The sequence below is a fragment of the Chiloscyllium punctatum genome, chromosome 17, assembly GCF_047496795.1.
Source record: "Chiloscyllium punctatum isolate Juve2018m chromosome 17, sChiPun1.3, whole genome shotgun sequence".
Taxonomy (NCBI): Eukaryota; Metazoa; Chordata; class Chondrichthyes; order Orectolobiformes; family Hemiscylliidae; genus Chiloscyllium; species Chiloscyllium punctatum.
In genome coordinates, this window is record NC_092755.1 from 71,959,715 (window position 1) to 71,987,614 (window position 27,900).

The following is a 27,900-nucleotide window of genomic DNA, read 5'->3' on the forward strand; positions in this document are numbered from 1 at the left end:
AGTGAAAATGCGCCTTGTACAGTGTCTCAAATCTCACTCTACCGCCCATCCTGGCAAGACTTGTAAACTTATGCTGCACTTTTTTTCAATGGCCTAATTTTAAAAAGAAAGAACACTAATCTGGACAAAACACTCCAATGATGTGGCTTATGTAATGATTTGTAGATTTTTTTTCATTTTTGTTTTACTGTGCAACTCTATCGCTTTTTCTATAAAACCCAACATGTTGTTGACTTTTCTTTTGGCTTCATCTACTTGCTTTAATACTTCAAGGATTTTGTGAGTGAGAATTTTCTCAAAGCTGTTCCCACTCCGAAGGAATTTACGTTTGGCGGAATTCAACCCCTAAATTTCTTCATCCACCCTTGGTGTTAAGAGCCTTTCCATTGATCCGATACTGCAATTCACTATATTTCCCCCCCAGACACCAGGAAGTGAGTTAAGTGCATCCAGGTAAACCGGGCTGTTGCAATGATGTCATATATAGAAAGCGCAGCGTACAAAAGACAAAGGAAGGAAGTTTTAATGAGTATTAATTTCAGAATTATTATGAGGCCCAACACGTTATCAAAATATCTTAAGCAAACAGTGCAGCGTGACACCCCTCCCCCATTCAAATATACACCGACCCGTTCAGCTTGGAGAAGCAGGAACTTTCCTTTTAAGGTGCAAACAGGAAGGAAGGGTATATCAGTGTATCTACTCATGTTTCTTAACTGGTGAAATCCACCAGACGCTGCGTATTTCGCTTGAAATAAACATCGAAAATTAAAACCAGCAACTTGAGCAGTTATGGATAGCTTCAGCCTGACTATAAACTAGGAAGATTCCTCTCTAAGGATTTGGAGCATTATTTCAGCACTCAATTAACATATAATGTTCCAAAAGCTCGAACTAATCAAAGCCTTCTGCGAAACAAGGAACGTAGCCATCTTTTCCCCTTTTTTATGAAGTTCAGCATATTTCAGTCATATGGATCACATTAGTGGGAGAACTGAGCACAAGGAAATAAATTGAAGCCAGAATATACATATACGTTAAGCAGTAATACCAAAATACTAATTTTAAAAAACTAAATTAAAACAAAGCCAACACCATTGAAAGTGCTGCTCCCTTATTGATAATCAACCAAATCTTATGCACTTTTGAACATAAGTAGTATGGACAATGGAGAAGTGAATATTAATTGTTCAAAACTAAATTATCAACGTTTTCCTCTGTAAATAAAATTTTGTGGTCCAAGTAGAGTTAAGGCCTGATATTTAAAAAGACCTGCCTGCAAAATTAATTAAAAGACCTACCAAATTAAATTGTTATAATAGAATTTTCAATCAAATTCCACAGTCCCAAAATAAGCTCCCACTCACTGCGAGAACTTGAGTATCCACAGAAAAGGAATGTTTCAGAAGTTGTTTTTGTTTCAAAACTGTTGGTTGCAAGTGCGGTGAAATGTGTCAGAGATTAGCATGGAATATTGGAGCTGTACACATAGCAGAAAGGTTTATATTCAAGCTCTTATGAGTTCGGATCACTCATTTAAGTTGCATTTTGTTTGATATATTAAGAATGATTCACCTTGCAAGGTTTAAAAAAAATCATTAAAAGTAAGACTTCCTTCAGAAATGCAGAGAACTTAGAAGATGTCTCTAGTTTATGTTATCAAATGCTCATGGAATACAGGGAGAACTAGCCATTTGGATACAGAACTGGCTCGCAGGCATAAGACAGAGGGTAGTGGTGGAGGGTTGTTTTTCAGACTGGAGGCCTGTGACCAGTGGAGTGCCTCAAGGATCGGTGCTGGGCCCTCTACTTTTTGTTATTTACATAAATGATTTGGATGCGAGCATAAGAGGTACAGTTAGTAAGTTTGCAGATGACACCAAAATTGGAGGTGTAGTGGACAGCGAAGAGGGTTACCTCAGATTACAAAAGGATCTGGACCAGATGGGCCAATGGGCTGAGAAGTGGCAGATAGAGTTTAATTCAGATAAATGTGAGGTGCTGCATTTTGGGAAAGCAAATCTTAGCATGACTTATACGCTTAATGGTAAGGTCCTAGGGAGTGTTGCTGAACAAAGGGACCTTGGAGTGCAGGTTCATAGCTCCTTGAAAGTGGAGTCGCAGGTAGATAGGATAGTGAAGAAGGCGTTTGGTATGCCTTCCTTTATTGGTCAGAGTATTGAGTACAGGAGTTGGGAGGTCATGTTGCAGCTGTACGGGACACTGGTCAGGCCACTGTTGGTATATTGTGTGCAATTCTGGTCTCCTTCCTGTCGGAAGGATGTTGTGAAACTTGAAAGGGTTCAGAAAAGATTTACAAGGATGTTGCCAGGGTTGGAGGATCTGAGCTACAGGGAGAGGCTGAACAGGCTGGGGCTGTTTTCCCTGGAGCGTCAGAGGCTGAGGGGTGACCTTATAGAAGTTTACAAAATTATGAGTGCATGGATAGGGTAAATAGGCAAAGTCTTTTCCCTGGGGTTGGGGAGTCCAGAACTAGAGGGCATAGGTTGAAGGTGAGAGGGGAAAGATATAAAAGAGGCCTAAGGGGCAACTTTTTCACGCAGAGGGTAGTTCGTGTATGGAATGAGCTGCCAGAGGATGTGGTGGAGGCTGGTACAATTGCAACATTTAAGAGGAATTTGGATGGGTATATGAATAGGAAGAGTTTGGAGGGATATGGGCCGGGTGCTGGCAGGTGGGATTAGATTGGGTTGGGATATCTGGTCGGCATGGATGGGTTGGACCGAAGGGTCTGTTTCCATGCTGTACATCTCTATGACTCTATGAAAGGTCATGGTGATGGAAAATGCAGTGCTCAGCAAAATGAAGATGAATGAGTGAAGTTACCCCAGGTGATTTTGGCTGAATCTTGAGAAATCCAGAAGCCACACAACACCAGGTTATGGTCCAATCGGTTTATTTATACATACACAAGCTTTCAGAATGCAACACCAAAGCTTCTGTGATTTCAAGTAAACCTGTTGGACTATAACCTGGTGTCATGCGACTTCTGACCTTGTCCACCCAGTCCAACCCCGGCACCTCCACATCTTGTTTCATCTTTGCTTTAAGGTACATAAAAGGTTATCTACTCTATTAAAACTACAGACAAATAGGTTTTATTTTAATGCTAGTATCCCAATGTTATAAAAGGTGGTTGAATATAAATGGTCATTAAAGTGTTAGACATCAGATGAAGATCATTATACTACATGTTCCAGCTGTTTGAGATTTTCCCCTCGAAACTAATTTGTGCTATGATAGAGGATTAATTAAATAACAGAGTAAAATTTATAATGTAAATTCTATCTTTAACAGGAATTGTTGTGGATTACTTCAAATGACGTCACTGAAATAATTTTGCACAGTGCCATCTGTTCTCATTTGTAACTTTCCCAATCCTCCAAGAATCTCTTGGATACAATTACTATGTGTCAGAATTAAGATTAGTGATATATGAGTGTGAATGGGCAGTAATGAGTGTGTCACAGTGTATGAATAACTCGTTTGCTACAGCTATAGTCAAATTACTCCTGGAAGTATTTCCAGTACTTTGTAACACATACATCTTGCTCCAGACTAGTTAAAAGGATTAAAGGTGTAGCTCAATTTTATTATTTTCCAGCATCCTAATTTCTCATGTGCTGTTATGGAAACTCCTATTTGACTCCTATTTGTAATATATGTTGCAGCAGTAGGTGCAAACTGCTTAAATTTATTGCTAGTTCATCTCCCATCATGAAAGTTTGGAGATTATTCATCCTTCAGACAATTTAGTGCGGATTCATCTTAAGTTTTTACTTTTGTCCTATTGCACTTACTCAAGGAGACAGCAAGATGAAGAAATAACTAGACCATGATGTCAGGTCCTACACAAGGTATATAGGCTTGCCTTGCCAGTACTGAGCATATTGGGTATTCTACTACAGTTAAAGATATCTACATTGTATAACTTAGTCAATAAGGGAGTGTCTATATGTTTATGAAGGCAATTGACGAGGTTCCACATAAGAAACTATTTTCAAAAACGAATGTGCATTTAATTGAAGGCAGCCTTTTGACATAGGTAGAGAATTGGAGATATGAGACAGATTGCAATGATAATGGCTATGACTCCAATTGGCAGGTTGTAATGTCCCTCTGCGATCTGTACAGGAGCTTCAGATATTCATCATATTTATCAGTAGGTTCAATATAGGAATAGAGAGCCATATATCCAATTTTGCTCATGATATTAATTGAGGTGCCAAGGTAATTAATAAGAGCAGAAAGCTGTTGAGAAATACTATTTAAATAAATGAAAAATAAATTGTAGCAGGTGAAGTTTGATATTAGGAAATGTAAGGTCATTTTTAGAAATGTACCATTATTTTGGTGCCTTCAGCATTTAAATTCCTCCTTCGCACTAACAAATATTTATATTGTAAATGTAAGTTCAGTCTTTCTTGCTTGCTCAAATACAAACATATGATTGTTGTGAATACCTGCTACCTAACTTGCAAAGCTCCCATAATTATTTGTTTTCATGTCATAGTTGTTTAATCATGATGATTCTTGATTGCAGGAGAAGGTGCCATGGGGAATGAAGAAATGTTAGGAGTGATGGAAGAAGAGACAGGGTATCACAGAGGGAACAGTGCTTGTAGAATGCTGACATTGGAAGGAAGGGGAATATTTGCTTTGTGGTGACATCCTGCTGGAGGTGGCAGAAACAGTGGGCAGGAAACAGCAAATGGGGATAAGAGGTTCTTTTTCAGTCTGGGAACCTGTAACCCAGTGGGATTCTTCTGGGATCAGCACTGGGACTGTAACTTTTTGCAATAAAAATTTATTTGGAGGAAGGAAGTGAATGTACTGTAGATAAATTTTCAGATAACACAAAAATAGGTGAAAGGCAAGCTATGAGTTGGATACAACCAGTTTGCAGAGAAATAGCAATAGTTTAATCAATATTACACACCATATACCAATTTTTTGCCCACATACTTAAGTTCATTTTGGGAGGAAAACAAGAGTATTATTTAAATGGAGAAAAGCTGCAGAAAGCTGGAACACAAAGGGACTTGGGCCACTTGTGGATGAAACACAGAAGGCTAGCACACAGGAGCAGCAGGCAATCAGGAAGGCTAATGGAATGTTGGCTCTTATTTCAAGAGTGTTTGAGAATAAGATTGGGGAAACCTTACTGCAACTATACAAGGTGCTGGTGAGATCACATCTGGAGTATTGTGAACAATTTTGGTCTCCTTACTTAAAGAAAGGTATGATTTCATTAAATGCAGTCCAGAGAAGATTCACGAGGATGATCCTGGTATGGAGTGATTGTCTTATGAGCAAAAGCTTAACAGATTGGGATTCTACTCATGGAAGTTCAGAAAAATGAGCGGTGATCTCATTGAGCCATGTAGGGACTTGAAAAATGTGGTGCTGGAAAAACACAGCAGGCCAGGTAGCATCCAAGGAGCAGGAGAATCGACGTTTCGGGCATAAGCCCTTCTTCAGGAAACCATAGGGCTTGACTAGATAAATGCTGAGAGGATGTTTCCCCTAATTTGGGAGTCTAGCACAGTCAGCATTGGCTCAGAATTAAGAGCCGCCAATTTCAGATTGAGATGAGAAGCTTCATTTCTCAGAGAATTGAGAGTCTTTGGAATTCGTTGACACAGAGCGTTGTGAGAGTAGGGTCCTTGTATACTTTTAATGCTGAAATAGGTACATTTGTGATCAGTAGGGGAATCAAAGATTATGGGGAAAGGGTAGAAAAAGTAATGGAAGGAGAGTTGCATGATCCTAGTAAATGGTGGTGCAGGCTTGAAGTACCAAACAAACCTACTCCTGTCCCTTTTTATTATGGTTGGAGACAGAGAAATTAGGAGAATGGAAAGGAAACTAAGTGTGAGGAGGTCTAGTCAAGGCAGTTGTGGGAGCTGGTGAGCTTCTGATGGATATTCTTAGGGAGCCTGTCCTCAGAAATAGTACCCTTGGTTTTTTGTTACACTATTGAGGAGTGGCAGGAACCTTGGTACCAAGGAGTAGATGACTTCATCCAGCGTCCTATAGGTGCAGGTGTCTGTCAGTCACTCGAGAGGCGTTTGTTAGTGGTGGCTATTTCAGATAGGGGTGGGGCTACATCGATCACCGGTATCAGTTGGTCGGAGTGCCTGTCATTCAGCGGGATATGGGCGGAGCCTCGGTTATGGGCGGGCGTAGCTTCAGTCTCCTAGTCCTATTGGATAATAAGGCTGTCAATTATAATGTCAGGCAGTCGCCGACAACAGTTCGGGGCGGGTCTGTTGTGGTTACTGGGATGGTATTGGCCAAGGGGGCTGTCCTTCAGCGCTGCGTGGGCGGGGTTTCTGTCTGGGGATTCGGTCGCCTCAGGAGCCGGCCATCGGGAGTGAGTGAGTGAAGGCAACATGTCGCTGCCGGATCTCTCCTCCCTGAGTCTGCAGGAGCTGAACGAACTGCTGGAGGATGAGGAGAAGCTGAATAAGATGGCGGAGGGGATGGAAGAGGTGAGTTTCTGCGGGGGCTGTTCAGCGGGATTGAGGAGGGGAGTGGTTCGGCGTTGGGAAAGTTGTCTCCCTCCCTGTCTGTGTGAGTGATAGGGAGAGGGAACAATGGAGTGAAGGCAGGACAGGGGATGGGGGCAGCAGCAGCAGCAGCAGCAGCAGCAGCCGCCTGTGATGTGGGCATGGTCCCACCCAGAGCTGGGCCCCCCAGCCATGGAAACCCTGACGTTTAAACGCCTGGCTGAGCTGAGGCTCCTCTGTGTAAACATAGAAATCACTGGAGCCCTGTTATGGTTCTGTACTCCAGGCGGCTGCTGCTGTAGAGACCCCATTTCCAGCGTCTAATCTCAGGGACCCTGCTTCCAAGGCGTGTTGCCTCTTTATTGTAAGCCCTTAAACACCCACTGTAAGTTACTAGGCTGCAGAGACTTGCAGTCAGGAGACTGGAACTCAGGAAGGAGTCTGAGCTTTCACCTGAACTTTGCACAGATCTCTCTCTCTCTTTATTGAGTAAAGAAATGTACAGCATGGAAACAGACCCTTCAGTCCAAAGCATCCATACCAACCAGATATCCTAACCTAATCTAGTCCCATTTGCCAGCACTTGATCCATATCCCTGTAAACCCTTCCTATTCATACAACATTTAAAAGGCATCTGGATGGGTGTAATTGTACTAGCCTCCACGACTTCCCTCTTTACTTTCCTACTTCTATGTGTCTGCTCTTAGAACAGTTGTAGTCCAGGAGGAGATCATCCAGCATGTTGTGTCTCTGCCAGCCTGCTGCAAGAGCAGTTCCAGCTAGACCCATGACCTGTGCTTTCTCTAGAAGTGTTTGTCCAATTTTGGTCTAAAAGTTAATATGGATTTTTCCTTAACTGCACTTATACAGCGCATTCTGCATAGTTGTGGAAAATATATTTAAGTTCCTTATGTTCTTGTTGCTGCTTTTGTCAATTGACCTGAATCCTGTTGTTTGTCCTTTCACAGGGAGCAATTGCCTGTTGGCTCAATCTCTCCTGTTTTTATCAAATGTCTTCAGTTTGGAATTGCCATTTTTTTGTATCAATTCTAATAACAAATGTAGTTATCTTTAAAAATGTTTTTATTTGAAAACAGAAATGCTTAAAATGTTGAGCAGTTAGGTTGTGCCCCAAACTTGTAAGCTGAATCAAAATAATAAGGTGCAGTAGATGCATGTGATCATTTGTTTTCCAAGTCTCATGATCCTGATTGTCCATTTTGGGCTCTGGAAGACATTTTTGGGTGTGAATATTTGTATACTGCCTGTCAATCATACAAAAATTTGGAAGCCACTGGTTTAGCCAGTGTCTCTGATTGATGTTGTGTGCAACTCCCAACAAGGATTTCTGATGGGAAACAAAGCTGCTTTTGCTTAAGGCTGAAAATAATGGTATCTTTGAAAATATCCAAAAGAATAGAGTCATAGAGATGTACAGCATGGAAACAAACCCTTTTGGTCCAACTTGTCCATGCTGACCAGATATCCTAACCTAATCTAGTGTCATTTACCGGCACTTGGTTCATTTCCTGCTAAACCATTCGTATTCACATACCCATCTAGATGCTTTTTAAGTGTTGTATTTGTATCAGCCTCCAGTATCACTTCCTCCGGCAGCTCATGACACACACAGACACACTTGTCCTCACTCATCCTAAACCTATGCCCCCTGGTTCTGGACACTCCCATCCCAGATTAATATCTTGAACTAGATAGCTCAGTACCCAACCGTGTAGTATATATTCGGGTTTTGTGTTTTTTTTTAAAGAGAGGTTTTATTTGTGAATTTCTGCAACATCAAGAATACTCATGTTTGAGATTTGTTCAGTTGTTGCTCTTGAGAAAATTACACTCAAGTGTGTAGTGCTCTTGGAAACTGAATGTGAAGATTGAGTGAAAAATACTTGTTTCTAAGCAAATGCTGACCTTAAAATCTACTACATAAAAATTTACTTCTATTTGAAGCAAGCTATTTTCTACTGTTTTAAAGTAAAACAGTATTTTAAACATGAGATTGAATTTTGTATCCTGCACAAATTACATATTTGTTAGTGTATGATCACTATGAAATAGCTTTTGGAGTATTCAAGCTCACAGTATGTCTCCACTTGTTATTTTGGGGGGGTGGATATTGTCAGGCAGGGACCCTGAGTCACACTTTAATGGTGACAAGAGAAGAGATCAGGTTGGCAGAAGGAACTATGTAATTCTTGAAGTTGAGATTTGACAAGTGCATTGGCTTGCACCATTGTTTTTTTTTTGTCTTGAATACTAAATGTAAGTCTCCTTTCCCAAAGGGAAATGGGAAGTGTGATGAGACGTTTATAGAATGTTAAATTGCTTTTCTTTTCACAAAAGTAGTTTTGCAAAACTTCTGTTTGTTTTGTTTTTCAAATCCAAAAACTAGAGCTATTTTAGAACAAAAAGGGTTCTTTTATAAGTTGATAGCCTATTGATATTGCAAGAGTGGGCAGAGGTCCCTGTGGAGTATAAACACTAGCATTGAGCTGATTTGGTTTGATTCTGACAAGTAAGTACTTTTGTAATAAATTATCCTCCAGTAAGATTATTTTTGGGTGTGAATATTTGTATACTACCTGTCAATCATACAAAAATTTGGAAGCCACTGGTTTAGCCAGTGTCTCCGATTGATGTTGTGTGCAACTCCCAACAAAATCAACCATAAGTTGAAGAGTGGAGAGTTCTCCCCACCCCCACCCTCCTCTAGCTTTTCTCTCCACACTGCAGGCTCTCTGCCTTTATTCCTGATGAAGGGCTTTTGCCCGAAACATCAATTTCGCTGCTCCTTGGATGCTGCCTGAACTGCTGTGCTCTTCCAGCACCACTAATCCAGAATCAGGGAAACTAGTCCCAACCTATTCAGCCTCTCCCTATAGCTCAAACCCTTCAATCACGGCAACATCCTTGTAAATCTTTTCTGCACCCTTTCAAGGTTTACATCTTTCTAACAACATCGGGGATGGGAATTTCGTGCAGTATTCCAAAATTGACGTGACCTAACCAAACTCCTGTACAGCCACAACATGACATCCCAACTCTTATTCTCTAATTGCTGACCAATAAAGGCAAGCATACCAAATACTGCCTTCGCTATCCTGTCTGTGTGGGACTCTGCTTTCATGAAACTATAAACCTGCCTCCAAAGCGTCTTTATTCAGAATCACTCCCCGTGATCTTACCATTAAGTGTATAAGCCCTACCCTGATTTGACTCTGTCATGGCCCAAGCTTGTATCAAGAGAGATTATTCATCCTGGAATATGTTATGTAATTCATGGTCAAAATCACATGCCATCAGGTTACCGTCCAACAGGTTAATTTAAAAACACTAGCACCTGAAGAAGAAGCAAGGCTCCAAAAGTTTGTGTTTTCAAATAAACCTGTTAGATTATAACCAGGTGTTATGGTTTTTGACCTTGTCTAACCCAGTCCAGCACTGGTACTTCCACATCATATGTGATTCATGTGACATCAAGCTTGATTTAAACTCCAATCTTAAGCCTGATTCTCAATTTGAAAGTAAATTGATGTATTTGTATCATGAATGCAATGCCAATAGCTGAGCTATCAGTTGGCTTTACTCCTATTTTTGAAACTGTTTAGTTAGACTTTCTCAGGGCAAACAGTTTTAATAGAATTTTAACCAGTTAGTCAGTTTTACTCACCAGTAAATTCATAGAAATATGTTTAGTCAAAATTCATACTTAAATCGCACCTCTAGCAATAAAACCGTCAGGGCAATTCACAGGAGTGTTGTCACGACATTTGACACCAGGCCACGCAAATCGAGGTACGTTTTTAAGGTGTGTCTTAAAGAGGAGAGGTGGTGAGAGAGATGTTGAGTAAACGCACCAATATTTACTTATGCTTCCTGGATGCATTTTTACAAGTAAGCTGCTTTGGAGCTTCTTTGATTGTAGAACAATGAACTTGTAAGATTGGCATATGATTTGATATCTGCTGTCACTTATTAATGCTTGGTATTACAAATACAACTTCCAACTTTCAATTGATTTGAATCAATACATGTTTTCTCCACATTCCTAATTGCTTAAATACAATTTAAAAAATCATACTTGGCGAAGCACAGTGGATCTATCAGTATTGCCACTGTTTACTATTTGTGGTTGGAATGAATATATAAATGTTGTATTTTGTCAAAATTTGAAGTCTTATGACCAGGAATTTCCTCAGCAAGAAGTGCTTTACATTTTTGTTGGGAGAAATTTGCACCTACCTACGTTGTACTTTGGAAATTCTGAGTTATTTGCATGGTTTGCGTATTACATCTATGAAACCCCTAATCTATTCATTAATGTAGTTTTGCCTAAACATGAAATACCAGTGAACACCAGTTTCTTTTGTTAATTCGTTATGAATGGATATAATGCCTGTCCAAACATGCAAATGTAGCACCTAACCTGAATCATTGTGGTTGAGGAATTTGAAGCTTGGAACATGACCCAGACCTTTCATTAGTGTTTTTCTTAGCAATGTGTTTTTAAGCTCTCTGGGACCTTTACATTTTCACATGCTTCTTTACTGCTGAAAAAGTTCCAGAATTATACATTTCTCAAATCATGCACAAGTACAGTACATGTTTTTAGAGGTATAGAGTTGAAAAGCAGGCCACCTTCTATGCAAAAGTTATACCAGAAGGACAGGGCACTGGAGAAGATTCAAAAAAGGATTGTCGAGGATGAAACAAAAAGTTTGAATTTACTCGAGGGTTGATTTAACTGAGAGGTCTTTAAAAATTAAAAATAAAAAAAAAATTAAGTGCAGTCAGTGTAAATGTGCAGAAAGTGTTTCTACTTAGAGTCCAAAACTCGTGGTTATATGGCTGGTCACATACTGTAGATTCTACAAACTATGTAAATTATGGTTTCATTACGTGAAATTAATTTCCATAACATCAATAAAATATAAAGGAAGTTAGTGTATGATCTGCATATGTCATTCTGATTAGTTTTGCTGAATTTGTGCTTGCATTGTACTGACTATTTGAATAAGATCAGGAGGTTTTGGCTTGAGTTGCTGGTCGCAGGAGCACAATAGGTTTTTATGTAGTCTTGGTGCAAGTTAGATGGAACAAGTTCCAGATGAATCCTTCTGTTTATTTAACTACACGTTGACCTCTTTATATTTCTTTAAGACTTTTCTGATAGCATCTTTCCAGAGCAAAGCCATAGTATGCTTTCAAAATGGGAAGAATAAGAATTTTCTAAGGTTAAGCTTCTGATTTGAGTCATATATTTGAGAAATTTGGCTAAATTAAATCACAAAACAACATTCTACTAAAACTCAGTCAAACTGAAGAGCCCAAATCGACTGTAAAAGTAATGCATTTCAGATTTGTCAAATACCTGATCTGGTTAGTATTGTTGCGTACTCTGGACTTAGATGGTTGATATCTTGGGGAAACAGTCACTTTCAAACCATAATGTAGGGTGCTGAGTTCTTTCAACCTTTTATGGGTCATTGTGTTAACCTGCTGGAGAATGCTGGAGAATTGAGACAAGCGCAGAAACTGCTGGATAAATTCTCACATTCTGTGGAGAGAGAAACAGTTAAGTATTTCAAGTCCAGTATGACGACAGTTCTTCAAAATTGAAGTCCTGCAGCACGGAAATGCACCCTTCGATGCTGCCAGATGTGATGAGTTTCTCCAGCATTGTCGTATAACCTCTGGAGTGATTACTCAAGGGGGGCATTGTTTTCATTATTCAGTTGTATTTTATACCCAAGAACTCACTAATGTAGGTTTACATTTGTATTTCAAGTTTTACATCTGTTTGCTACATCTTGTTTCTTAAAATAAGATGCTTTATCCTTTTATTAACAATCAGCATATTTCCAATAACATTGAAGTTGAATTGGAGAAATCTGTAGACTGGCTTAATAGGTTCAAGTTTGGTCTGTTAGAAATTTGAATACGTTGCAGCATCGTAAAATATTTGAGCGCAGGAGGGCACTGGAAAATGAGAGTACAAGTAAGGTTAAATCAGTTTTAGTTTGTTTCTTTGACCTTCTTTATTTTTTATGAAGTACAATGAGAATTTGTCTTTTTGGTTTCTCACTTTAGAGCCCGGAGTTTAATGACTTCCTTTTGAATGCAGTTGAGCTTGGAACTGTCACTACGGTATATTTTTTCAATATTGCTGGCAATGTGTGGATATTTGGCTTTGGTTATTTGAACTTGTTCAATAGCTAAATAATTAACAGGTGATATGAAAGCTGTAGCTGCTGGAAAATAACCGCTGGATAAAATAGATTCAATGAAAATTTAATATTAATTAAAAGCTCCTGTTTTTCCTCATCTGGGTATATAAAAGTGGTTTTGGCAAATGAAGAATGGTAAGCAAATACTGCTCTTAAAAGCTGAAGGCAGTTGTAATTAAAAATGACTAGAAGTTAGAATTATTCCAACAAATTAATAAATCTGAAGTAAACCCATTTTGGAAATTTCTAATTGCAATATGCAAAATAGCTTGTCTTTAATTTTTAATTGTGGAGTATCCTGCTTGTCCAGGTGCATGATGAAACATTACATTGCTGTTTGTACAGGAATGGGAGAGACAAACATCTATTCATTTCACCTTTAAGGCAAGGGTAAATTGGAGATTTTCAATATTCACAATAGAAATAATTGTGAAAGAAGATAGTTCAGCTTTGAGAAAGTTTACTTGTACAAGATTGCAATCTGGTGATACCTTGACTTTTTAAATCATCCTGTTTGGATGTGTTATGAGACAGCTACGTGGCCATCACATTATGAGGTGGAACATGAAGGTGCCTTTCCTGTTTGTGGCATCCAAACAGCAGCTAGTTTTGACTGGAGTGCAGATTGGTTTGCACTTTGCCCAAGTAAACATTCCTCATTGTGAAGTTAATTGATGATTATTATCAGGGGGAATCATTCAATACTAATGCACAACAATTCTATTCTTGCCGTACAATGAGGGATAGAAATTCTTCAGTTTCTTTGGCACAGAGTCTAATTGTAGTTTCCCCACTGGAACCTGGTTAAGCTTAGTTGACTCAGTGCAGATAAGAATTTGAGCCAATATGCTTGAAGAAATCTTTATTTTTCAAGCAAACAGCATTCTCCTGGTGGCTTTTGCCAACAGCACCAAAATTCCTTCTGTTAAATGTTCTGCAAAATCTTCTATGTTTAATGTTAACTGCACCAAACCTAGCATTTGTAAGGAAAACACCTGTCATCTAGGGCAGTTTTAATTTAGTTGTTCTTGGCATGAGTGTTAGCACTTATACCATAAATATCTTTGAGAAGGTGATGTCACCTTCTTGAATGATTGCAGTCTATTTTCTGTACATCACTCTCAGCACTGTTGGGAAGGCAATTCTAGGATTTTGGCACAGCATTAAGAAATGATCTTATAGTTATAAGTCGGTCATGTGTGACTTGGGGAAACTTTTTTTTAAGACTCCCTACAGTGTGGACTGTGGGAGGAAACCAGAGCACCCTGAGGAAACCCACGCAGATACTGAGAGAATGTGCAAACTCCACACAGTCAGTCGCCCAAGGCTGGGATCAAACCTGGGACCTTGGTGCTGTGAGGCAGCAGTGCTAACCACTGAGCCACTTGTAGGTGGTGTTCCCAAGTGCTTGGTGCCCTGTCCTTCTAAGTGGTGGAAATGATTTAGTTAATTATGGCATTGCATTTCTTAGATGGTGGTCTGCTACTGTAATGGAGTGTTGGAGGGAAGAATATCTTTAAGATGGTATATGTGTTGCCACTCAAACAGGCTGCCTAAGTGTTGTTGGAACTGCACTAATCCATGCAATGGAGAGTGTTTCATTCAACTCCTAGGTAAAAACAATGACTGCAGATGCTGGAAACCAGATTCTGGATTAGTGGTGCTGGAAGAGCACAGCAGTTCAGGCAGCATCCAAGGAGCAACGTTCATTCAACTCCTGACTTGTGTGTTGTAGATGGTGGGCAGGCTTTTGGGAGTCAGCAACGAATTAATCACCACAGAACTGCCAGCCTCTGACCTATTAACAACCAGAGTATTGATATGCCTGTATTAAAACAAAGAACTGTATATGCTGAAAATCTGAAACATAATTTGCTGGTGAAACTCAAGGTCGAGTAGCATCTGTAGAGAGAGAAAGCAGAGTTAACATTAATTCTGTTTTCTCTCAACAGATGTTGCCAAACCTGCTGTGTTTCTCCAGCAGTTTCTGTTTTTACTCAATATGTCTAGTTAAGTTTCTGGTCAGTGGTAGCAAACATTCTCTCTAAGCTACCCTGAGTCCACACATGGCAAACAGCATGCTGATGCTGTCAGCAGCATTGGCTTCTGGTTCAGGAAGTAAGTTTCACATACAGACCTTGAAGGTTTGTTCAGAAGAAAATAAATCAAGTGGTAACCCTTGTAAGTTAGAGAGTAGCCAGCATTGATAATATCTTTGAATGTCAAGAGATGATCATCTGTTCTCTTTTTCTGCTGGGCATTGCCCACTACATGTGCAGCACAAATGTTACTTATCAGCTGAAGCCTGGATGGTGTAAACTGCTGCATGTGATGTGGTGTATCTGAGAAGTGAGTGGATTAGTGCAGTTCCAACAACACTTTGGCAGCCTGTTTGAGTGGCAACACATACCATCTTAAGGATATTCTTCCCTCCAACACTCATTTGCAAACATCCTGACTTTTGAACTTGTGCTGAGACATAGGTCTTTGAAGTAGCTGAAGATTTTTCTCTGTAGGGCACCACACTGAGGAACTCGAGCAGAAATATCATGTATTCGGATGATTAGCCTCCAATAACATCAGCCAACTTTCTTTGTGGCAGATATGAGTCCACGCAGGAGAGTGCTTTTCTCCCCAGTCCCCAATGACTCTAGTTTTACTAGACTTATTGATCACACACTTTGCCTTTGATGTCAAGGCACATTTGACATTCACTATCACTTTGACTCTGTAATGGTCTTGCCTACCTTTTGGATCAACATTAGAATGAGGTCAGGAGTTGAACAGCCCTGGTGGAACCCAGACTGAAACTTTGAATAAATGCCATTTGATTGCACTTCAATTACATTTTGCATCAGGTTTTGTTATTTAGAATAGACTATAATTGTTTAAATGACCCTATAGTGTCATATATACAATATACATACGTTTATCTGAACATTCCTATTCCCATTCCACTTTAAAATAAGTTTCCATGTTCTATTAGAGTTTTGAATATCAAAGTGTCAGCCACTGTTGCAGTATGTGTTTGTAAGACTAGGGTTGTTATGGAGCTGTTCATTGCTGCAAGTAACATAAGTTTACTGGCTGGTAACCACTGATTTAAATTTTAAATAAGACTAGAACTTATTATGACTTGAAATTAGCCAAAAATGGCTGAACATTTACTTCCTTGTACCTTCTAAATTCCAAAACCATTGAAATGCAGGCAGTCTATGGGAAAAGCCTCACCTGGTAGAATTACCTTGGAGTGAATTGAGGTCTCTTACTATATGAGCGAATTATCAACTCGATATGCAACTGCTACAGATGTACCCACTTGGGCAATGGCGCTCTGGCTTGAAAGAAATTCGACCAGGCATCATCAAGCCATACCCTTTCATCTAGAATCCACTATGTCACAATTATCTTTGGATTAGCTGGCTAATTAGTGAGGCAGTATGTTACAAGTTTTGGGTTTTTAAGAACCCATTTTCTCTGCAAACTGGCATAACTAAGTGCCATATTGAAGAAACAAGATCCAGTGTAGATGTCTTGCATGTGTACTCTCAACCCAACAGTTGCTGTCCCCAGAAACGCAAATAAATCTTTAAACTCCCTCTTTAAACCCAGAAGGATCAATGAAGCCAAGTTACCATCCTTCAAGAGCTGATACCATTAATATTGTAGGCTTTAATTTACTTAATTTATCCTCTCTCTCTCTAACGTATTTGTGCATGTGAACTTTGAGCGTATGAAAATTGGTGTGTTTTTATTTTACATCAATGAGATTAAGTGCAATTAATTCTGTCTTTGAAACTCAAGGGACACATAAGTTGCTAGACACTTGAATTGGCAATTTTTTTTTGTTAAACTGTCACAGTCAATAAAGGAATGTATACAGAGGAGTGCACTCCAACACCTCATTTCAGATCGGCCATCAGGCATTGAATGGTGGAACAGGCTTGAGGGGCTGAATGGCCTGTTCCTATTTCTGTGTTCCTACCTGAATCCTAATACTATCTTCTAAAATCAAATATACATTCCATCATTAGATAAGACAATTTTCAAGCTAGGCACATCAGTGTGGCAGTGGGATAACTAAGTATTTCAAGTGGAGTTTTCAATTACTTGTAGTTGATTTCCACAATTAAGATGGTAATTTTTTTGGAGTTTTAATTTTTAATACATGAAATTTTGCTTGAGTTCAAAATGCTCAATTGGAACAGGATGTACTAAATTATTACTTTGTAGCTTGCTTAGTAATTAAAGTTACATGTTTATTAGACTGTAGATGTTTTTAATCTTGGGCACATGAGCCACTTAAATAAATATTATACTGGGCACAGATATCGTGTGAGCTTTGTTTCGTTTTTTTTAAAAAAGCTTAAAGACAAAGTAATTCTGTTTTTGTTGCCTAAAGGTAAGTAGGAAATTAATATTTGGTGTAAAATTCAACCCAAACATATTTAGGATATAATGCCCAAGCGGACATAATTCAGACAGCTTTTTACCATTTTTGTTCTGTTTCACATGCTTCTGAGTAAGCTCAATGTTACTGTTTAACTGAACTGAGTATCAAAACAAACTGTTGGGCTACAACTTTTTTTCCTGACACTTCAAGTATCATCAATTTTCTTGAGAAAGAATTGAGGTTGGGATATCCATACAATTTAACCTAAGTGCATAATATGACATTTGGTTATAATTGTCTATTTGGTGGTATATACAGTGATAAGACCGAGCCCTCTAACTGCAGAAGAATTATTATGACAAAGTAAAACTGGGAAACGTTTGTTTCCACTACTTGATGCCATGAAACCAGAGGTAGAACAACACATCCCATTAAGTTGATGCTTCAATCGTTCAATTCAGTGGTGATTCCTATAGCTTCAACCTGCTAAGAAAAACTGTAAAGGAAAATAAGTATTTTTTTGACAAATTGATTGCTTGATGGAATGAATTAGGAATGAAAGAATAAATAAACCAAATTTGGGACTTAACATTTCACCATTTCTTTACCGGCTTTTTGTATAACCTCTTACTCAAAATCTGTTAACCTATCTGTCAGAATTCGGCTACTGTGAGCGTTGCAAAAATAATTCAATTATTTGCAGAAATTAGCAGCTGATGTGATTTACTAGCACAAATTTAGATTATTGCAGGCTATTGTAAGCATTGGTCTTCAAAGGAAAGAACATTGTGCCATAGACAAGAAAATCCAAGAAATGGGAAACAATGGATACAGTGGAATTTGATGTAATTGAAATAAAAGCAATTAAAAGTATCACCGATTTACATGACTAACAAAGGCAAAAAATGTTATTTTGCAAAGATTTACTAATTCTCCAAATGCAATATGAAATTGAAGATTTTCTTTTGTTTTTCAGGTACGGAATATACAGCCAAATAAAGATATGAGCCTTGCTAGCAATCGTAGTCTAGCAGAACAGAATCTGGAATATCACCCCAAATTGGACTCTTTGAAAATCCAGTTAACTAGGAAATATCAAGAACTACAGACGCTATTTGAAGCATATCAAATGAGGAAGTCAAAATTAGGTAATCTATTCTGTCTCCTATTGTACATAGCACACATTATTTTGAACTTCTGATTCTTTTGTTTCTATTGTTTTACATGTAGATACCCATAATGCATTTCTCATGAGTCCTGCACTTCGTAATAGTCAAAGACCTCCCACTCCACCAAGGACATGCAGGTCCTTAGACTCCTCCATCGCCAGACCATGGCAACACGACGGTTGGAGGAAGAGCGCCTCATCTTCCGCCTGGGAACCCTCCAACCACAAGGGATGAACTCAGATTTCTCCAGTTTCCTCATTTCCCCTCCCCTCACTTTGTCTCAGTCAAATCCCTCGAACTCAGCACCGCCTTCCTAACCTGCAATCTTCTTCCTGACCTCTCCGCCCCCACCCCACTCTGGTCTATCACCCTCACCTTGACCTCCCTCCACCTATCGCATTCCCAACGTCCCTCCTCCCTACCTTTTATCTTAGCCTGCTGGACACACTTTCCTCATTCCTGAAGAAGGGCTGATGCCCGAAACGTCGATTCTCCTGTTCCTTGGATGCTGCCTGACCTGCTGTGCTTTTCCAGCAACACATTTTCAGCTCTGATCTCCAGCATTTGTAGTCCTCACTTTCTCCTACAGCATGGAAACAGTCCCTTTGGCCAAACTTATCCATGTTGACCAATTTTCACAATTAAACTAGTCCCATTTGCCTGTGTTAGGTCCATATCCCTCCAATTCCTGATGAAGGGATTTTGCCCGAAATGTCTTTTTTTTCCCCTGCTGCCTGACCTGCTTTACTTTTCAAGCACCACGCTCTCGACTCTAATCTCCAGCATCTGCAGTCCTCTTTCGCCACCTTCTATACCTATCCCATCCCTGTACTAAATGGTTCTTAAATGATGAAATTGTATTTTCTTTTGTCACCACCTCTAACAGCCTATTCCAGACACTCACCACATTTGTGTGAAAAAATTGCACCTCTGGACCCTTCTGCATCTTTCCCCTCTCACTTTAAACCTATATCCTTCTGGTTTTAGACTTCCCTACCATGGAGAAAAGTTGTTGGCTATCTACCTTTATCTTTGCCTCACAATTTTATAGATCTCTGTAAGGTCACCCTTCAGTCTCCTACGCTGCTGGGAAAAAAAGTCTGAGCCGATCCATCCTCTCCTTACAACTCAAACCTTCCAGATCAGGTAGCATCTTTGTAAGTCTTTTGTGCACTCTTTCTAGTTGAAGCATATCCTTTCTATAGTAGGGTGACCAGAACTGGATGCAGTAATCCAAATGTAGTCTAATCAGCGTCTTGTACGGCTGCAGCAAGACGTCCAACTCTCTTTCTCATTGCTCTGATTGATGAAAACAAGTGAGCCAAATAAACAGTGTCTGTCGCTATAAGTCATTTGCACTTATAATATATTCGTTGTTAAATGCTGTTTAACAATGTCTTCTGATGTCTCTTGAACAGTGCCACTGGAGTTTGTGCATTGTTGGAAAAACATTATTATGCATAACCAGGCTAAGCTAGCAGTGATTTGCATTTCCAATCTAAAGTATGCTAATTTAAAAGAAATGACAAATTCCTTGCAAAGAAAATCTTAACAGGTACATTTGAATCCTACTCCCTCACCTTTGTTTTCCCTAACAATATCACAAAACCAAATTTTCAGGCAATAATTTGATATGTTAATCCAATGATTTTGATTGAATTGTTGTGGTTTTCGAGGAGAGTGTTAAATTTCAGATTTTTTTTTCAATCTGTGCTGTACCTTTCTTTGGCTTCTTTCTCTAAATTAATTTTTTTTTTGGAGTGAAGCATATATCTTGGATTCGAATTGAGAAGTCTGTGTATTTGTTGCTTTGTAGTGTGTTGAATACCAAAAATGAAGACTAAGAACTGGGGCAGTCATTGCTCTTGTTCAGTCTTTGCTCAATTATTTATCTTGTTTTCTAATGGGGACAAAGGGAGGTGGGAGATAAAGTTGTGAAGAGGGCATAAGGAAGCCATGAGGCCATATTGATGGGCTAAATGATTGGGCATAAATTTGGCAAATAGAATATAATGTAGAAAAATGTGAAATTATCCATTTTTGCAGGAATAATGAGAAAATATCTTATCTAAACCATAATATTACAGAGCTCTAAATGGCAAGAAGTTTTGAGTACCCAAGTACATGTATTGCTAAATGTTGTTATGCAGTTACGGCAGATAATTAGGAAAACTAATAAAATTATTGTCTCTTGCAAGGGAATTTAAGTACAAAAGCAGGAAGGTAATGCTTCAGATACACAGGGCATTGGTAAGCCCATCTGGAGTGCTGTATGGCATTGGTGTCCTTAATTAACCAATACATTTGCATTCTTCCTTAATGTGTTGAGAAGATTTGCTAGACTAATACCTAAATGAATGGGTTGTCTTGTGAGGAAATGTGAAACAGGCTAGGTTTGTATCCGCTGGGAATTAGAATAAGCAGCAACCTAACTTGAAACATGCAAGATTGTGAGACATCTTGACAGGAGGGATGTGGAGTGGATTGTATCCTTATTGTAGGAGAATGCAGAATGCTGTTCTAGATTGCTATTTCAAAATGAAGCATCTCCCATTTAAGACAGATGAAAAGATTGAGAAGATTTGTAGCTCAGGTGCTCATTGTTGTGGTTCTGTTCGCCGAGCTGGGAATTTGTGTTGCAGACGTTTCGTCCCCTGTCTAGGTGACATCCTCAGTGCTTGGGAGACTCCTGTGAAGCGCTTCTGTGATCTTTCCTCTGGCATTTGTAGTGGTTTGAATCTGACGCTTCCGGTTGTCAGTTCCGGAACTGACAACCAGAAGCGTCAGATTCAAACCACTACAAATGCCAGAGGAAAGATCACAGAAGCGCTTCACAGGAGTCTCCCAAGCACTGAGGATGTCACCTAGACAGGGGACGAAACGTCTGCAACACAAATTCCCAGCTCGGCGAACAGAACCACAACAACAGATGAAAAGAATTGCTTTCTGAGGAATGATTCCTTTAAAAGACACTGGAAGTGCAGTCTGAACCTTCTTAAGGTAGAGGTAGTTGATTTGAAACAAATGGATTAACTATTATAAGGGAGAGGTGTGAATGTGAATTTGAGGTTACAATCAATCATTGTGATCTTATTAAATGGTGGAGCAGGCTTTTCCTTCTGATTCACATTCGTATTGAATGTTTTTCGATTTCTGTCTCTTCTCCCTGCTTTTGTTGGTTCAGTATTGTTGAGCATGAGGTATCATTTTCAGAATAGGAACTGTCTAAGTTACATCTAGTAGGTATGTTGTGAAGAGACAGGGGCAGGGATTAAGATTTTAATGCATCCCTGCCACTTTGTATCTCTTCACAATGATGTCATTATTAGTAAACAGTATGTATAGGTAAACAATGTATATAAATAGCATCGTATGTTAAATGTTAAATGGAGGAAGTTAACTGCATTGATTTAGTTCTAACACTCCTAGTTATGAAGAAGGAAAATGTTATTATGATCCTTCGTTCATGAGGGGGCATTCTGATGATTACCCAGAATTTATGAAGTGGCAACAGTGGCCACTAATGGCTCCCTGACCCCCAGTGCTGAATTTGTCAACTTTTGATTATATGCAGCAGAGAATATAGCAATGACTGAGTCTCACAGCTCCGAAACAGACCCTTCGGTCCAAATCATCCGCGACAATCAGGCATCCCAGTCTGACCTACTCCCATTTGCCAGCATTTGACCTATATCCCTCTAAACCCTTCCTCTTCATACACCCATGCAGATGCCTTTTAAATGTTGCAGTTGTACCTGTCTCCTCCACTTCCTCTGGCACCTCATTCCATACACACACCATTCTTGGCCTGAAAAACTTAACTCTGGCCCTTTTTTTTTTATATATCTTTCTCCTCTTGCCTTATACCTATGCCGTCTAGTTCTGGACTCCCTCACCCGAGGAAGATGTTATCTGTTCACCCTATCTATGCCACTCATGATTTTATAAACCTCTAAGGTCATTCCTGAGCCTCCAATGTTCCAGGGAAAATGGCCCAGTTTATAAAACCTCTCCCTATAGCTCAAATCCTCCAGTCTCTGCAACATCTTTGTAAATGTTTTCTGCATCCTGTCAATTTTAAAGGTATTCCTGCTATAGAAGGACAACCAAAATTGAATTCACTATTCTAAAAATGGCCTCAACAATGTCCTGTACAGCTGCAACAAGGCATCCCAACTCCTGTACTCAATGCACTGATCAGTGAAGACCAATGAAGACTTAGACATCAGTGCCATCGCATGTCTCTGTAGCAACAGGAAAAAAAACCAAAAGCGCTGAATTTTTTTTTTCCCCAGATCAGTTCACCTCTGTATACTACAATGAAAGAAACCACTTTATGTAATGATTGGACAAATGCATGTAAGGTATATCCGATATAAGACTTTAATAAAATAAGTTTAATGCTTGGGATTTGCTCCAAAATCATTTGGCATTGTTTAGATATTTCAGAAATACATGCAAGTCTGTTTCGTTAAAAACCTGGAAAAGATAACATAAATCAAAGCAACTGACAAGTCATTGAATGTTATAAAAACAATGACTGCAGATGCTGGAAACCAGATTCTGGATTAGTGGTGCTGGAAGAGCACAGCAGTTCAGGCAGCATCCAAGTAGCTTCGAAATCGACGTTTCGGGCAAAAGCCCTTCATCAGGAATAAAGCTTTATTCCTGATGAAGGGCTTTTGCCCAAAACGTCGATTTCGAAGCTACTTGGATCCTGCCTGAACTGCTGTGTTCTTCCAGCACCACTAATCCAAAGTCATTGAATGTTGTATAAATGAGCAAGTAACATATTGTGATAATAGCAAACTTCCCTAGTGGCCATGGTGCATGTGTGCCACAATTGGCTGGTTTAACCGCCATATGCATGGAGCCTCTGGTAATGTTCCAAAGGAAGTATGAAATATCCTGTATGTTCAGAATGCTATTAGACTTTAAAATGGACTGTGTTGACTAATGGCAGAAAAAAAGTTGAGTTACCATAAATGCAGGTGTGCTTTCATACTATTACAGATTATATTGTTTTATTGAGGCCTTTCAGTCTGTGGAACTAAGGCAGAATGATGCCAGGAAAATGCAATATATGTAACACAAATATTATGTAATTAAATATAACGTAACCAATTTTTGAGTATACATGTAATATTCATAGACAGAACTTTTGATTTCCAGAAACATTTGATCACGATCAGGTGCCACATAACTATTACATTTAAAGCCTAGGATTAAAGGCAAATTATTAAGCAGGTTGGAAGTTTGATAGTGATAATGGGTGTGTACTCAAAGGAGTTGCTTTCGACACAAGAATGTGTGTTGGGATCTACACTTTTAATGACAGTTGAAACAAAGTGCCATAAAGCCAGGTTTGCAGGTGACACACAGCAATTGGAAGTAAAAGGAAGTAGCTTAGAATTACAAGGAGATTTCAGGGGCAAAGCTGTGGTAATGTATGAGGAGGATTTGCAATAGGTACGTTAGCTGCACAAATAGATAAAAATGTTTATGGTGCAGTTTTCATCATGGAAACATGAGTGCAGGGTGACAAATGATGAGAACTGAACATTCAGAGGTATTCATTAATTTAGTAGGGCAGAGGAAAAGGGGGTTAAGAAAGGTAGGAGGGCATTGTTAGTAAAGGAGAAATCAATGCAATAGTAAGGAACAATATTAGCTTGGAAAGTTATGATGTTGAATCTTTACGGTTAGAGTTAAAATACATCGAGGTATAAACTTTTGTTTGATGTCTACAAGCCCCCAATAGTAGTACAGAGATGAGGGAAAGCATGAAACAAGAAAATGAGAAATAATAGGGTATATCTGCAATCACAGAAGATTTTTAATTTACAAATACATAGAGCAAACCAGACTAATAATATTGTGGAGGAGGATTTTCTGGAGTGTGAATGTGACAGTTTTCAGGGCAATATGTTGAGGAACCAAGCAGAAAGTAGGCTATTCTAGACTGGCGGCTGTAGTAATTAATCATTTCATATTCCATTCTTGTATATATTTATGATACTGATGAAAGAACTAAAAGTAATATTTTCAAATTTGCACATGGTACTAAACTTGGCGGTACGATGATCTATGAAGAGGATAAGGAGATGTTTGTGGTTTGGACAAGTTGAGTGAGTTGGCAAACACATGGGTGAAGTTATAATATGAAGTTATCTATTTTGGTAGCAAAGATAGATTATGATATTAATGACAAGTTGAGAAAGACGGAGGTGCACTGAGACTTGTGTCCCCTTAGTACTCCAGTTGTGGAAAGCAAGCGTGTTGGTGCAACTGGCAATAAGAAAGACAAATTATATGTTTGCCACATAACGAAAGGATTCAAGTACAGGAGTAGGAATTTCTCGCTGTAATTGTACAGGGCCTTGCTAACCACACACACACACACACACACACACACACCCCCGCCAAGAAAAAAGTGCTTACTTCACATAAAAGAAAGCGAAGCCGTGGAAATCTTGACCTTGGAAGGCCAAGTTACTGAATGTGGTCAAGAAAGTGATTGAAAGTTCTTTAGATTTTAAAGGCATCAAGAGGTGTGGGGTGAAAGTGGAAATGTAGTATTGAGATCGAGGATCAGCTGTGATCACACTGAACGGTGGAACAAACTCAAAGGGTCAATGCTTCTCCCACGTTTCCATGTGAGATTATACATTTTTGCATCAAAAAGGATACTTTTGAGCAACGAAGTGGTGAAAACATAGAGCAGTGAGAATCCACATTACTAAAATGCAGCAGTCAGGTGAAATAGATAATCTAATATGTTAATGGAATGTTGACCTTTATAACTTGGGGACTGGAATGTAAAGGAGAGGAAGTTTTGCTACAAAGTTTAGACCACAGTATGGAGTAATCAGGCACTTCGCCTTTTAATATATTGCCCTTGGAAAAGAGTGCAATGCAGATTGACCAGAATTTTACCAGCACGCCAACGATTTATATTAAGGAGATGCTGCATACTTTAGCTTTATTTTATATTCCTGCTTAAAAAGCTTGAACAAGAGCAGTTATTGATTTTGTTATGTGAACAGATGGTTTACTTCCGCTGCCCAGATGCTGCCTGACCCGTTGATTATTGCCAACAATTTTTCCTCTTTGGCATCTGGAAAGTTGACAAGTGATAGTGTTAAAATTTTAAAATGTTGTAAAGAATAGGTAAAACAAACTGGGTAAGGGAATCTAGGAAAGCAGGCTTTAACTTCGGAGATGGACCATTCAGGACATGAATTAGTGCTCCATGAAAAGGGTGCTGGTCATGTGGAACTTGTTTTTTTTTCCCCTCAAAATAGATTCCAACTCCATTAATTTTAAATCTGAGATCAGTGGACTTTTGCTGGACATGGGTATAAAAGGACATGAATGGAGTCAAAATGCAGATCAGTAGTTGATGATTAAATGCAGGATAGGCTTGGATTGAATGAACTACTGATTTTTGAATAAACTGTTTCCACTATGATCTACAAGCATGATTTTTAATTTTCCTGAATGATGTGATTTTTTTTTTAAAAAGCAGTGACTATAATGTGCTAATCCAGCAAATACACAATAACCATTGATTATATATAAAAAAAATCCTTTGGGTTTCACAAAACACAGCAATAGAGAAATCGTGTGGAAAGTAGTGTGACGAAAGTAATATCCCCATCCCCAGCCTACTTCTTGTCATTCACCTGATTGAGGTTATAATAATGCAGAGTTGTATTTTATCATGCCAGATAGGAGAACGCAGATAGGGATCTCATTAGAAACATGTTCATTGATGTGTTTCATGCAAGATAAAACCAGGTTGTTGGTTTACACTTGACCTTGTCTCACTTGAATGTTTATTAACTACTTGTTGAAAAGGATACTGCATACATGATCAACATATCCACCATACAAAACATGCAGTCCTCTTGTTATCATCTTTGTATCAACATACCATTTAACTAGCAATTGAACAGTGTACAATTGAGTTCCGTATATAGACACAACCTATCCAACTCTTGTTGGCACCCTTCTGTTTGAGAGATAATGGCACAGCAAATAGTCCACTCTGGGTGTCATCGTATGGTGTACCTTTTGATAGCTGAAAAGGCTAATTCTTGAGAGTCTGGTTATGCAACAAAATGCAAACTGTGTCCTAGATGACATTTACGTTCTTGGAAGTATCTGAATTAGACCATCAAACTATTGTTGCTGCAAGATTATCTTCTAACCATACATTCACTCTAGCACCTAAACTGCCATTGTCCACATTATCTGACTCCAGCTCTGCTTCAGTCCATCTGCTGACTCTTGCAACCATTCCTTTTCTTATCTCGACTTGAATACAGCAGACTTGTTTCCCATCTTCCTACATAACCTTTGTACACATCCAATATTTCTGGGGTTGACATCTCCAACCCCACTGTATCCGAATCTGAGACAATATCTACTGTAAGACCTGTATTTGTTTTTGTAGCTTTGTCTTAAAAAGCATTTTAAATAACGAATTCTCTTTTTGAATTCAGTAAGGCACCTCAAAAGTTAAATCATAAGCTAAGAGCCTGCAGTGTTGGAGATTATATATTGGCATGGATAGAGAATGGCTAATGGGCAGGAAACAGTAAGTGGGTACAGGGGTGTCTTTTTCAGATTGGTGACCTGTGGCCAGTGGGGTTCCGCTCGGATCAGTGCTGAGACTGCAACTGATAATGACTTGGAGGAAGGAAGCCAGATTTGCAAAAATAGATGGAAATGCAGGGTTGTGAGAGGGAAACAAATGGTTTACAGACAAAAATTGATAGGTTGAATAAGTTGACAAATGGAACATAATGTGGGAAAATGCAAAATTTATATTGGAAGGGAGAGCAAAAGAACAGTATCATTTAAATGGAGAAAAACTGCAACACAAAGGGTCTTAGGGCATGAAACACAAAAGGTTAGCACACAGTGCAGCAGGTAATTAGGAAGGCTAATGGAATGTTGGCCCTTATTTCAAGGGAGATGGGGGATAAGAGTAGGGAAGTCTTACTGCAGCTGTACAAGCTGCTGGTAAGGTCACAAGTGGAGTACCGTGAGCAATTTTGGTACCCTTATTTAAATAAATATATCATTTTCTTTGGAGGCAGTTCAGAGAAAAATCACTTGGATGCCCCTTGGTATGGAGGGGTTGTCTTAGGAGACAAGGCTAAACGGGTTGGGATGGAATTTAACTTGTTGGAATTTAGATGAATGAGATGTGGTCTCATTGAAACAATTCAGATTCTTAAGCAGTTTGACTGACCTGATATTACCCTTATTAAAGTAATATCTAACCATCTTGATGACTATATCCATGATGAACTTTATTCCTTTGCCTCTGCAGCCTTTGTCACAGTTGACTACACTATTCTCTGCTGCCTTTACTCTGGTCAGCAGGGTGGAACTGCTTTTGCTTGTCTGTGTTTTGACTAATGGAGCAAAGCTGCAGAATTGCTTGTAATATCTGCTCAGACTTGTGTTGTTACCACTGGTATCCCCAGTAATCTCTATTTGGCTCCCTTTTTATTGCTGTCATGCGTGCTACCTGTCCCTGGACATTAGC

The 27,900-nt window shown here is 39.1% G+C and overlaps 1 protein-coding gene across 1 annotated transcript in view; it reads left to right on the forward strand.

The window, feature by feature from the left end:
* The first annotated feature begins 6,355 nt into the window (after window positions 1-6,355).
* Window positions 6,356-27,900, forward strand: part of vps37ba (VPS37B subunit of ESCRT-I a) — a 37,940-nt gene continuing 16,395 nt past the window's right edge. Inside the window, exons 1-2 of the mRNA XM_072587406.1 lie at window positions 6,356-6,515; window positions 18,146-18,317. Of these exons, the coding sequence (XP_072443507.1) occupies window positions 6,417-6,515; window positions 18,146-18,317 (271 nt within the window). The 5' untranslated portion in view covers window positions 6,356-6,416. The remainder of the gene's footprint in view (window positions 6,516-18,145; window positions 18,318-27,900) is intronic.